General features: G+C 45.3%; 1 protein-coding gene and 1 pseudogene across 1 annotated transcript in view; one reads left to right on the top strand and one right to left on the bottom strand.

Moving 5' to 3' along the window:
* The window catches only part of RNF24 (ring finger protein 24), a 43,409-nt gene extending 34,798 nt beyond the window's left edge, over window positions 1-8,611 (top strand). The window contains exons 4-5 of the mRNA XM_007454836.1: window positions 6,930-7,009; window positions 7,763-8,611. Coding sequence (XP_007454898.1) covers window positions 6,930-7,009; window positions 7,763-7,901 — 219 coding nt within the window. The 3' untranslated portion in view covers window positions 7,902-8,611. The remainder of the gene's footprint in view (window positions 1-6,929; window positions 7,010-7,762) is intronic.
* On the bottom strand, window positions 94-6,158 carry LOC103079589 (60S ribosomal protein L10-like; annotated as a pseudogene).
* Window positions 8,612-12,137: the final 3,526 nt, after the last annotated feature.

Raw genomic sequence — 12,137 nt, 5'->3', positions numbered from 1 at the left:
GGGTTTTTTTTTTTTTTTTTTTTTTTTTTTTTTTTGACAAGAAAGTAGGGTTTATTGGTGGGCATGGGTAGGGAGGGGGCAGTGCCAAGGCTCTCACGAGTGCAGGGCCCGCCATTTGTCCAGGGGGTCACGATTAGGGATACTTGACCCCACAGCCATCTGGGATGAGCCGCTTTTCTGCCACCATGTTTTCAAATTCATCTGCATTAAACTTGGTAAATCCCCACTTCTTGGAGATGTGGATCTTCTGGTGGCCAGGGAACTTGAACTTGCCCCTGCGGAGGGCCTCAATCAAATGCTCCTTGTTCTGCAGCTTGGTGCGGATGGACATTATGGCCTGGCAATGTGGACCCTGGCCACTGTGCCCTGGGGCTTTCCAAAGGCACCACACATACCTGTCTGGAGCCTAGACTGGGGACAGCATGCCAGTCATTAATATCAGCTGGAAAGGGCTGTCTCCAAGGTCCCTTAGGGCAACCCATACAGGCAACAGGCTGCATACACTACCAAGGAGGCTGCTGTTTGCAGCCATTGCGCACCGGGCCCCCATGGGGAAAAGAGCACAGTTGGCTTAACTGGCTGCAAAGGATCTATTCTTTGACTTCAAAAAATGAAGAGTGATGGGAATGTTTCCTATCCTCATTCTGTGAGGCCAGTATTGCCCTGATATCAAGACTGGTCAATGACATCATAAAAAAACAAAACTCCAAACCAATATTCCTTATGAATATAGTTGTAAAAATCCTCAACAAAATACTAGCAAACCAAATTCAGCAGCATATAAAAAGGATTATATATCATAACTAAATGGAATTTATCCCAGGAATACAAGGTTGGTTCAACAAAGGAAAATGCGTCAATGTAATACCCCCTATTGACAGAATAAAGGGGTAGGGAGAACACATGACCACCTCAGTAGATGCAGAAAAAGCATTTGACAAAATTCAACATTCTTTTATGATAATACTCAATAAACTAGAAGCAGAAGGGAACTTCTGCAACTTGATAAAGATTTCTATGAAAAACCCACAGCTGGGCTTCCCTGGTGGTGTAGTGGTTAAGAATCCGCCTGCCAATTTAGGGGACACGGGTTCAAGCCCTGGTCCGGGAAGATCCCACATGCCGCGGAGCAACTAAGCCCGTGCGCCACAACTACTGAGCCTGCACTCTAGAGCCCCCAAGCCACGACTACTGAGCCCACATGCCACAACTACTGAAGTCTGCATGCCTAGAGCCTGTGCTCCACAACAAGAGAAGCCACCACAGTGAGAAGCCCGCACACCGCAATCAAGAGTAGCCCCCGCTCACCACAACTACAGAAAGCCCACGCGCAGCAACGAAGACCCAAAGCAGCCAATAAATAAATAAATAAATAAAAATTTTAAAAACAAACAAACAAAAAAAACCCCACAACTAACATCATACTTAATGAAAGACTGAAAGCTTTTCCTCTTAAGGGAAAACAAGACAAGGAGCCTACTCTTATCACTTTTATTCAGCATTGTACTGGAGGGGTCTAGGCAGAGCAGTTAGGCAAGAAAAAGTAATCAAAGGCATCCAGATTGGAAAGAAAGAAGTAAAGCTATATTTGCAGATATGATTTTGTAAACACAGAAACCCCTAAAGAATCCACCAAAAATCAGAAGATAAATGAGTTCAATAAATTTCCAGGATAAAGATCAATATACAAAAATCAGCTGTACGGACTTCCCTGGTGGTCCAGTGGTAAAGAATCTGCCTTCCAATGCAGGGGACGCAGGCTCAATCCCTGGTCAGGGAACTAAGATCCCACATGCCACGGGGTAACTAAGCCCATGTGCCACAACAACTGAGCTCACACGCCTCAACTAGAGAACCTGCACGCGGCAAACTACAGAGCCCACGTGCCCTGGAGTCTGCGTGCCACAACTAGAGAAGAGAAAACCCGCAGGCCACAGCTAGAGAGAAGCCCGCATGCTGCAAAGATCCCACATACCTCAACAAAGATCCCGTGTGCCGCAACTGAGACCCAATGCAGCCAAAAATAAAATAAAGTAAATTAAATAAATAAAATCAGCTGTATTTCTATGCAGTGGCAATGAACAATCTGAAAATGAAATTAAGAAAGCAATTACAATTACAATAGCATCAAAAAGAACAAGATTCCTAGGCGTAAATTTAACAAAAGAAGCTCAGATTTGTACACTGAAAAATTATAAAACATCATTGAAAGATATTATAGAAGACCTAAATGAATGGAAAGACATCCTTTGTTCATGGTTTGGAAGACTTACTATTGTTAATATAGCAGTATTCCCCCCAAATATTTACAAAATCAACACAACTCCTCTCAAAATCATAGCTGCCCTTTCTCTTTTTTGTAGAAATTAACAAGCAGAATTTAAAATTCACATGGAAATGCAGGAGACCCTGAATGGCCAAACACAGTCTTAAAAAAGGAGAGGATCGGAGGATTCACACCTCCCAATATCAGAACTTACTGCAAAGCTACAGTATTTAAGACAGTGTGATACTGGCAGATGGACAGACATACAGATCAATGGAATAGAAATGAGAGTTCAGAAATAAACCCATACATTTATGGTCAACTGATTTTCAACAAGGGTGCCAAGACATCCAATAGGAAAAGAGTAGTCTATTCAACAAATGGTTCTGGGATAACTAGATAACCACTTAAAGAATGAAATTGGAGCCCTGCTTCACACCATACACAAAGGAACTCAAAAATGAATCAAAGGGCTTCCCTGGTGGCACAGTGGTTGAGAGTCCACCTGCCGATGCAGGGGACGTGGGTTCGTGCCCTGGTCCAGGAAGATCCCACATGCCGCAGAGCGGCTAGGCCCGTGACCCATGGCCGCTGAGCCTGAGAGTCTAGAGCCTGTGCTCCGCAACGGGAGAGGCCACAACAGTTAGAGGCCCGCGAACCACAAAAAAAAAAAAAAAGAATCAAAGACCTAAATGTAACAACTAAAATAACAAAACTCTTAGAAGTAAACATAAATATATATCTTCGTGGCTTTGGATTAGACAATGATTTCCTATATACAACACCTAAAAGCACAAGGAGCCAAAGAAAAAACTAGATAAATCGAACTTCATCAGAACTTAAAACTTTTGTGCTTCAAAGGACATTATCAAGAAAGTAAAGAGACAGAGACTTCCCTGGTGGTCCAGTGGTTAAGAATCTGCCTTCCAATGCAGGGGACGTGGGTTCAATCCCTGGTGGGGGAACTAAGATCCCACATGTCACAGGGCAACTAAGCCCACACGCCACAACTAGAGAGCCTACACGCTGCAACTACTGAGCCTGTGTGCTCTGGAGCCCGCATGCCCACAACTAGAAAGAGAAGCCCACGCACCACAACAAAAGATCCCGTGTGCCGCAACTAAGACCCAATGCAGCCAAATAAATAATTTTTTTTTTTAAAGACATTGAGGGCTTCCCTGGTGGCGCAGTGGTTGAGAGTCCGCCTGCCGATGCAGGGGACACGGTTCGTGCCCTGGTCTGGGAAGATCCCACATGCCGCAGAGCGGCTGGGCCCGTGAGCCATGACCACTGAGCTTGCACGTCCAGAGCCTGTGCTCCACAATGGGAGAGGCCACAACAGTGAGAGGCCCGCGTACAGCAAAAAAAAAAAAAAATTAAAAAAAAAGAAAAAAAAAAAAAAAAAAGACATTGAAAAAAAAGAAGAAAGTAAAGAGACAAACCACAGGGAGAAAATATTTGCAAATCTTATATCTGATAAGAGTTTGGTATCCAGAATACATAAAGAATTCTTACAACTCCATAATAAAAAAAGCCTACAAAATAAAAAGATCTGCAAATACTTTGTCCCAGTCTTTTTATCCTAACAGGATCTTTTGCAGAGCAAAAGTTTTTAAATTTGATGAAATCCAGTTTATCAATTTTTTTTGGTTGCTTGGTGCCTATGGATGTCCCATTGCTCCAACACCATTTGTTGCAAAGGCTGTCCTTCTGCCATTGAAATGCTTTTGCACCTTTGTCAAAATCAGTTGGCTATCTGATACGGGATTTGTGTCTAGTATATATAAAGAAGTCTCACAACTCAATAATAAAAAGAAAAATTACCCAACTAAAAAGCGGGCAAAGAATTTGAAAAGACGTCTCTCCAAAGAAGGTATACAAATGGCCAGTAAGCACATTGTTATTCATTAGGGACATGCAAATCAAACCCCCAATGAGATGTCACTTCATACCATCTAGGATGGATATAATCAAAGAGACAGACAATAATAATAACCTGAAGATATGGAGAAATTGGAGCCCTCATACACTGCTGGTGAGAATGTGAAATGGTTTGGCCACTTTGGAAAACAGTTTAGTAGTTCCTCAAAAAGTTAAACATAGAGCTACCATATGACCCAGCAATTCTACTCTTAGATACATACCCAAGAGAAATGAAAACTCTTAACAGATACTTGTGCACCAATGTTTAGAACAAGATTATTCACAATAGTCAAAAGGTATAAACAACCCAAGTGGCCATCAACAGATGAATGGATAAATGTGGTATATTCATATAACGGAATACTATTTTGCCACAAAAATGAATGAAGTATTGATTCATGCTACAGCATGAATGAACTTTGAAGGTATCTTTCTAAGTGAAAGGAGACAGGCACAGAAGACCACATGTTGTATGATACCATTACATGATTCCATTCCATTTTGAAATGACCAGAATAAACAAATCCATCAAGACAGGAAGTTGATTAGTGGTTGCCAGGGGAGAAGGTGGAATGGGGGGGGGGGGGACTGCTTATGGACATGGGCTTTTGGAAGCAGATGATTAAAATGTTCTGGAATTAGATAGTATGATGGTTGCAGAACTCTGTGAATATATGAAAAACTGCTGGATTGTACACTTTACAGGGGTGAATATTATGATGTGTGAATTATGTATCTCCATTTTTAAAAAGGAATGAGAGAAACAATCTTGTTGAAACACTGGAAAGCAAAGCTTATTTGCAAAATATGATCTGTAAATTTGTAAAATTAGTTTGACCCTTGAGGGAACTTCTAAGAAGTCAGATCTCAGGCTTTTCTCTTCATGATTGACCTTGGCTTTTGGTCAACTTTAGTGCTTAACACATCAGAATTTATTTTGTTTTTTTTTCAGGTGACTATGGTTTTAGAATTTTTTAAGAAGAACGTAATAGCCATTAATAGTAACTCCATTTGAAAAGTCTACAAATCTAATTTTGGATTCTGGAAAATTAACCAAAGCAACGTCTTGCCCTTTGGTAGGATCAGCACTGAATCTCTACAGGGCAGAGCCAGCAGTCCTCACCCTGTTTCAGAAGGCTATACTGGGAGGGAAGCTGGGTTAAGGCCAGAGGACCTTTTCACACAGTGTAGGAGGTGGGAACATCATTCCCCCTTTACAGATGGGAAGCAGAAGCCCAAAAACAATCATCCCAAGGCTGGAACCACTAGTTTCTCATCTTTACCCACAGCTTGTTCTTAACCTTCCTCCAGCAAACAAAAATGGGCTTGAAAATAGTACTCCCATCACTAAATTTAAACGTGAATAAAAACAACTGGTATTGGTAGACTGCCTTACTGCTTCCTCAGGCCTGCCCCCAACCTGAGCTGATGATGACAGTCCCAGGCAGGGGGTTGGGGGTATGTAATATCCTCACTCTACAGATGAAGCAACAGAGCTTGAGAGGCATCATGATGGCAGAAGTCACACAGCTTGGGTGTCCGAGCCAAGGCCAGCCATCTGTCCTGCCTTCCTCCCTGCTCTCCTGCTGTCTCAGCAGTAATGCCAAATCTGATAAGACAAGTTATCCATGCTCCTCCTCCTGTGAAGATCTTGTCTGCTATATACACAAGGCCCTGAGAGCTCCCTGGAGAAGGGTGTTAGAAGACCAACAGCCACAGCACTGGCCACAGGACACCAAGAGCCATGTGTCCTGTCACATAACCTAAGAATACTGGGTTACTTGTTATAGGTTAAGAAACAGGTGACAGGGAGGCAGGTCAGCAGTCTGGACAAGAAATGGTGATGGTTGAACCAGGATCCTTGGAGATGAACAGGGAAGCAAGCAGGGAGGAGTTCAAGCTTTGGGCAGACGAAAGTGTAACAGACCTGGGTCCCCAGCCAGACCTGGCCACTCACCTCAGACAACATGGTTACTGCTCTGAGTTTCTGTTTCCCCATTTGTAAAGTGAGTAAATGGGATGATACTTGGTGTCCCTGGGCACTGGTAAGTGCCCAAGAAGTAGTGGTTGGAACCCAGCATCTGGCTTTGAAGAAGGCTTCCTTCCAAGCAGTGGAGCCTAGCCACCTGTCAGAGCAATCCTGCCCCATCTGCACATTTTCATAAGGTTAAATTCAGTGACTCTTGAATAACTTTTTATAAGACAAAGACAGACACTGACAGAAGGACAGTGCCAAAGTAAGGGGCCCCAGGAACTACAAGAAGCATACTACTGCAGGCTGTGCCATGGTTTATAGTTTCCACGTTATGAAAACGAGAAAGGAGAGCCCCAGGGCCTGCCCCAGGGTGCGAGCAGTCCCTTCAGGGGCCCTGCTGCTGAGCAGGCAGAGCATTCCCTGCAGAAAGTCAGCCTCTTGGCACAGCACAGAAAATTACATTATGCTCAGTCTATCTGGTGAGAATAAACCTAAGTCAGACTCTTCTGATGGACTGAAGTAAAGAAACCTGCCTCTTGCCTTCTGTCTTCTCCCATCTGCCCTCCATCTTGAAGACACGTGACAGGAAGAGCAGAAGATTCTTCTTCAGAAGACCTTGACGGTTCGAGCCTGTTTCTTTCACTTAAAGAGTTGTGGGACATTGGAAGTCCCTTCAAATGGCTGGGCCTTGGGGGCCTGCACTTTACATTGGCCTGGGAGAGTCCTTAGCAGATACTTTGCCTCATCTGTGAATCTGTCTTTCAGCTCTGTGCAGTGTGCCTAGAAGACTTCAAGCCTCGAGATGAGTTGGGGATTTGTCCATGTAAGCATGCCTTCCACAGAAAGTAAGTATTGGTGTGGAATTATTTAAGAGGACCTGAGTTTGAGGCACATTGACCAACTCACTTGTAGGCTTGGGGCAGTGCCAGACAAGCTTGATGGCTTCATGATTGGTTTATAATGCAGAAAGCTGAAAGCACCCTACAGGCTGTTTTGTGTGTGTGTGTGTGTGACATTAGGAGGGATCAGGGTGGTGGAACATGAATACCAAGGCAGGACTTCAGGCAGAGCGCCAGACAAGCCCACACCTCCTTGGAGCCCAGGCTATAAAGAGCTGTTTTACTGGAACTTTCCAATGAGAGTTTCCTTTCCTAAAAACTTAATCAAAACCATAGTTATTTTAAATCAAAATAAGTGTCTGAATGTAAATAGTAGTGTGGGACCATCTCCTCCCCCCTCCTACAGACATATTTAATATTCCCCCTTCTCTTGCAATTTTATGTGTTTTGTATTTCTATTAGAAAACTTCACTTCTTCTCCTTCCCACCACCCTCCTCAATGTACTTCATTCTTTAAGAAGTCATGGATGACTTGAGGGTATAGCATACTAACTGTAGCTTCTTGGAAAACTGGAGTCTCTGGTTCCTCCAGAGGGTGAAATGCATTCTCCACCCAGTGGTAGAACTCTTCGGGACCTGGCTGTTCACTCCAGTCCCCACCTCTGAGCAACAGATATGTTCAACATGTGAGGCATGTGGGCAGGGGGTGCCACGAGCATGGGACTGACATCTTCCTTCTTGTGGTGTCTCGTTCTGCAGGTGCCTTATTAAGTGGCTGGAGGTTCGCAAAGTATGTCCACTGTGCAACATGCCGGTTCTGAAGCTGGCCCAATTGCATAGTAAGCAGGACCGTGGACCCCCACAGGGGCCCCTCCCCGGGGCAGAGAACATTGTATAGCTCATCACAAGGATCAAACTGTTGCAGGAGCCAATGTCTGCGTGGAGCCAGGAGGAACACAAGCAGTCTCTGTGTTGGCTGCTCTACCTGGGGCACCAGCTGCCGCTTCCTTTGTCTAATGAAGAACTCTTGGGCCAACTAGGCTGGGAACCGAGACTTCTGGGTCTTGTGACAACCAAAGTACTCTGACACTACCCCATGCCAAGAGAAGAGGAGTAGATGAGCCTGCGGGTTTGGTTCAAGAAAACTCATGAGGGTCTCCTGCTAACTCCATTGTACTCTGTCTCCCAGACACTTATCTCCATGTCAAGGTGAATCTTTATCAAGCAGAAGGGACGATAAACACAAGTGTTAGAGAAGGGAACTGAGGGCAGGTCTTTAAAGCCACCCCCCACCCTGACCCTGTGGACACATGAGCTTCTATGCAGACCGTGCATGCCTTTGCAGCAGCAAACCCTCCTAGCAGCCCCAGCCAAGTAAAAACAGTGGTTACCTCAGCCTAAGCACAACCGGCTGCAGTGCCGGAGGCAGTGCCAACAAGGCTTTTCACGTTATGTCCCTTTGATAAGGCCATCTTGGAACCCAAGGGCTTTGGTTACAAAAAAGCAGCAGTACCCGTCACCACAGGTCCTGCCTCAAGTTCACAACACTTGCTTATCAAATCATCTAAGCTAAAAACATTAGATGTGCTTGGAAAGATCTGGTCAAAAGCCATTTCCTCTTATTTCCCCTCCTACTCACCAGTGAGGCACAGCCAAGCTGCCATCAGGAGCCCCAGCAGGGGGTGGGCCTCTGAGCCCATGCTGTCCCTGTATGACCTGGGGGCCTCAGGGTGCTGCCCACATTCCCACATATGCAGTGTGGTTCCAGCGTACCTGCTGGTCTTGGCCCACTGCCTAAGTAGGAAGCTGCTGTAAGCCCCTCACATGGCTCCAAAGAAGAGCATCTTACTGATAAGCACCAGTCCCCTTGGCCCTGCTGAGCTGAGAGGATGCTAACCCCTTGCTTCTCCCCATCCTTCTCTCTGTTCTCTTCCCTCTCTTGCCCTCTCTTTCTACTCAAAAGAAAATGCCCATCGTTGACTTAACAATTTAAAGTATCCCAAATAAGATCCCTATGTAATTCTGAAGCCAGGGAAATGCTAGAAATTGTGAATAGTTTCAGGAAGGTCCTGCAAGGCTATTCACCATTGGTGTGTGCTTCAGTATTTGGACTTGAATAACTAACTGAAAGTGTCTTTACAGGGGAGAAATGCATGCTGCTCTTTCACTCTTTGTGTCCAACTTTTCTAGAAATGACTCAGAGTCCAGCAGGATTCATGACTATTTTATAAGTTAGCTATGTTAAACAGCATTGGGTCAGATAAAGTTCTCTTCCACAGCCCTGCTCTCCACCTCCCTCCATCACAGGGGTGGGACTCCTCATCAACAACTTTGCCTCTCTGCTCCATCCCCCAAGTATGAATGGGGCAGTTTCTCATTGGAAATACAGCCTGCATGATACGGAGAGTGGAGGAAACTTTGCTACTCTGTTCATGGCGTATCTCCAGGAATTTTCTTGGAATCCAGCCTCTACCGTCTTAGAATGGGTGAGGGAACCTGTCCTTGGCTCAGGTGGCTGGGATCAGATGAGGAGGAAAATTCCCATTAGCCTAGAAAAGTGCTGGGCAGAATCCAGTTTGGGAAATTACAAATCCAGTTGGTCGGAATTGGCTGTACCCTATGTGTGAGCTATTCATGGTATGCTAACTGGACTGCTTCTTTAAACAGGGCAAGGGAAGTGTGGAATATTTTTATATGAAAGCCTTAGTCTGTCTGGCACCCATGAAAAGAACTATTTGTACACTCCTACTTTCACCCTGTTTCTGCATTCTCTATTTTGTAGCACAATAGAGCTGAATGCTGCAAAGCACCCAGTTTATAGTGAAATGTTTTCAGTGACCAATGTCAGAAGTAGGCTTACTTTGGACTAGCCTCATTAATAGCCAACACTCACCATTTTCACATAATGGCTTTGGGACAAATGTCACCTCTTAGTTATGGGCTTCCAACAGGAAATAGAACCTTTCCCTTCAAAGGAGGAATTCTTGTGTTCTATACTGCAAATTATTTCATCTCACAGCTTTCGTAGGATTACAGCCTTTCAGTGTGTCAGTACGAAGGAGACAGCCTCACGAAGTCCCTCTATTTGTAGGGAGGCAAATTAATTCATCTCACGGTGTCACAGCTAAAGGCCAGTTGGACAAGACATTCACAGCCCATCCATTAGAGGAAAGCTTGAGTGCTATGCACTCCCCACTAGGCACCATCATGGGTCTGCTTTACACCATGACCTCAACACATGTGAATGAATGTGCAGGGCTTTTAAAAACCCAGCTCTTCTAAGGTGGGGCTTGACACTGGAGTGGTTAAGAGTGTTCGCTCTGCTTGTAGTCATCTTCCCTTTCTTGGCTTGGTGTCCTTCTATTGCAGCATGGCCAGTGTCACCTGCAGTAGTTATTACTCTTAGCAACACAACATGAATGTGTTTGCTCCCCACATCTGGGTGCTCCTCCAGAACGTCCCGGTGCTGCATTGCTGTAACTGAGAATGGCCAGGGTTTAATTTATGTCTTCCTTTAATTCTGATTAAAATCACAGTTTTATGTGAAGGACAAGGTCAAATCTCCATTCAAAAAAAATTTTTTTTAAAGAACAAGGATCCCTTAATACTCTTTGATCAAGCTCACACCTCACAGTGAGACCAGTGAGGCTGCCCTGTCCAAATCTATCTCCATGAGTTGTTGACCTTTTGTTAACCTGTAGATATGTGAGGACTCTGGTCTGCTTTTGGGTCACTGGCAGGTAACGTGATTTTTTAACTTCATCTTAATATGTCTTAAGCAACTCAGAGATTGGGTGTTGCATGCTGTGGGTTAGTGGAGCAAAACTCAGACTCAACTGGACTCCACGGGTGGGTGAATCATTATCTAGTTGTTACTAGGGGTACAGCTGAATTCAGCTGGCTTTAGGAACAGGGAACAAAACCAGCCTGACTTGATTCCTGGTTGAGTAGGCCTAACATGCTAGTTGTCATCTGCTGCTTTTCTTTGCCACAGTGATTTGGTTAGGCCTATCCCTTGTAGTTAAGGCCCTAGCCAAGGAACAGGACAAGACAGTAATGGCCAGATGGGAGCAGGTGGCCCATGGGGAAGTCTGGGCTGAGGGATACAGGGGATCTCACACCACTGCCAAACAACACTGTTCTCGACAAGTCTTGACAAAGATCCTTTCCCCAGTCCCTAGCCCCTCAAATCCATCAAACGAATGACCTCACGCCCTGTTCCTTTCCACATTACCCACTCCAAAGCCTATCATCTTCATGGCCTGGTCCCATTCTGCTAAGCTGCCCTGAACGACTGTAGTAACTTTTTCTGAGAGGTTTTCTGGGAATTATGAAATGCACACAGGGAGGCATCCCCAGAGCTCTGTAGAGGAATGGTGCTCAGCTTGATTTGAATCACCCCCTTGCCACTCACTAGCCACGTGCCTTCCTGAAAGTTAGCATCCCAAAGCCTGTCTCCTTATCCGCCCACCCAGGGATTGTAGGAAGGGTGTCCCCACCAGCTCTTGTGGGGAATTGGCCACCATGTCTGGAGCCCAGCAGGCAGGCCTAGAGTCATGGGGGCTGGTGCTACTAGGTGACACCGTCATGCTGGCCACATGGGGCTCCTCTGCTGTCCTGGTAGAAACAACCTCAGCAGAGAGCCTCCTGAGATGTAGGGGCTCTCCCCTGGGTCCCAGTTCACCTGGCTCCCTTCCCTTTCCCCTCTTGATCTTCCTTAGTCCCTTCCATTCACCTTTGCCCACAGTGCTCCCCAACATGGCTGCTCAGTGCTGAATATTCCTTAATTTTTTGAATAGGTAATCCCTTCAAGTGGTTCACAAATCATCAACAGTTAAGTCTTCCTTACATCCCTGACCTCCAAACAAGCCAAGTTCCTCACCCCTTGAGCACCCACTATTAGTTCCTTGTGGATTCGTCCAGAGATTATTTATGCATATACAAGTACGTACACATGTACGTACATGTGCATGGGGTGTGGGTGTGTGTGTGTGTGTGTATATATATATATATACACACACACAGACACACACACACAGTTGACCCGGACCCTCGAACAACACAGGTTAGGGGCGCTGACCCCCTGTACAGGCTGCACATCACTTTATAGTCAGCCCTCCATATCCGCGGTTCA

This window comes from Lipotes vexillifer, unplaced genomic scaffold (assembly GCF_000442215.2).
Source record: "Lipotes vexillifer unplaced genomic scaffold, Lipotes_vexillifer_v1.1 scaffold1370, whole genome shotgun sequence".
Taxonomy (NCBI): Eukaryota; Metazoa; Chordata; class Mammalia; order Artiodactyla; family Lipotidae; genus Lipotes; species Lipotes vexillifer.
Note: the sequence above shows the minus strand (reverse complement) of the source record. Positions and strands in the feature narration are given on the sequence as shown.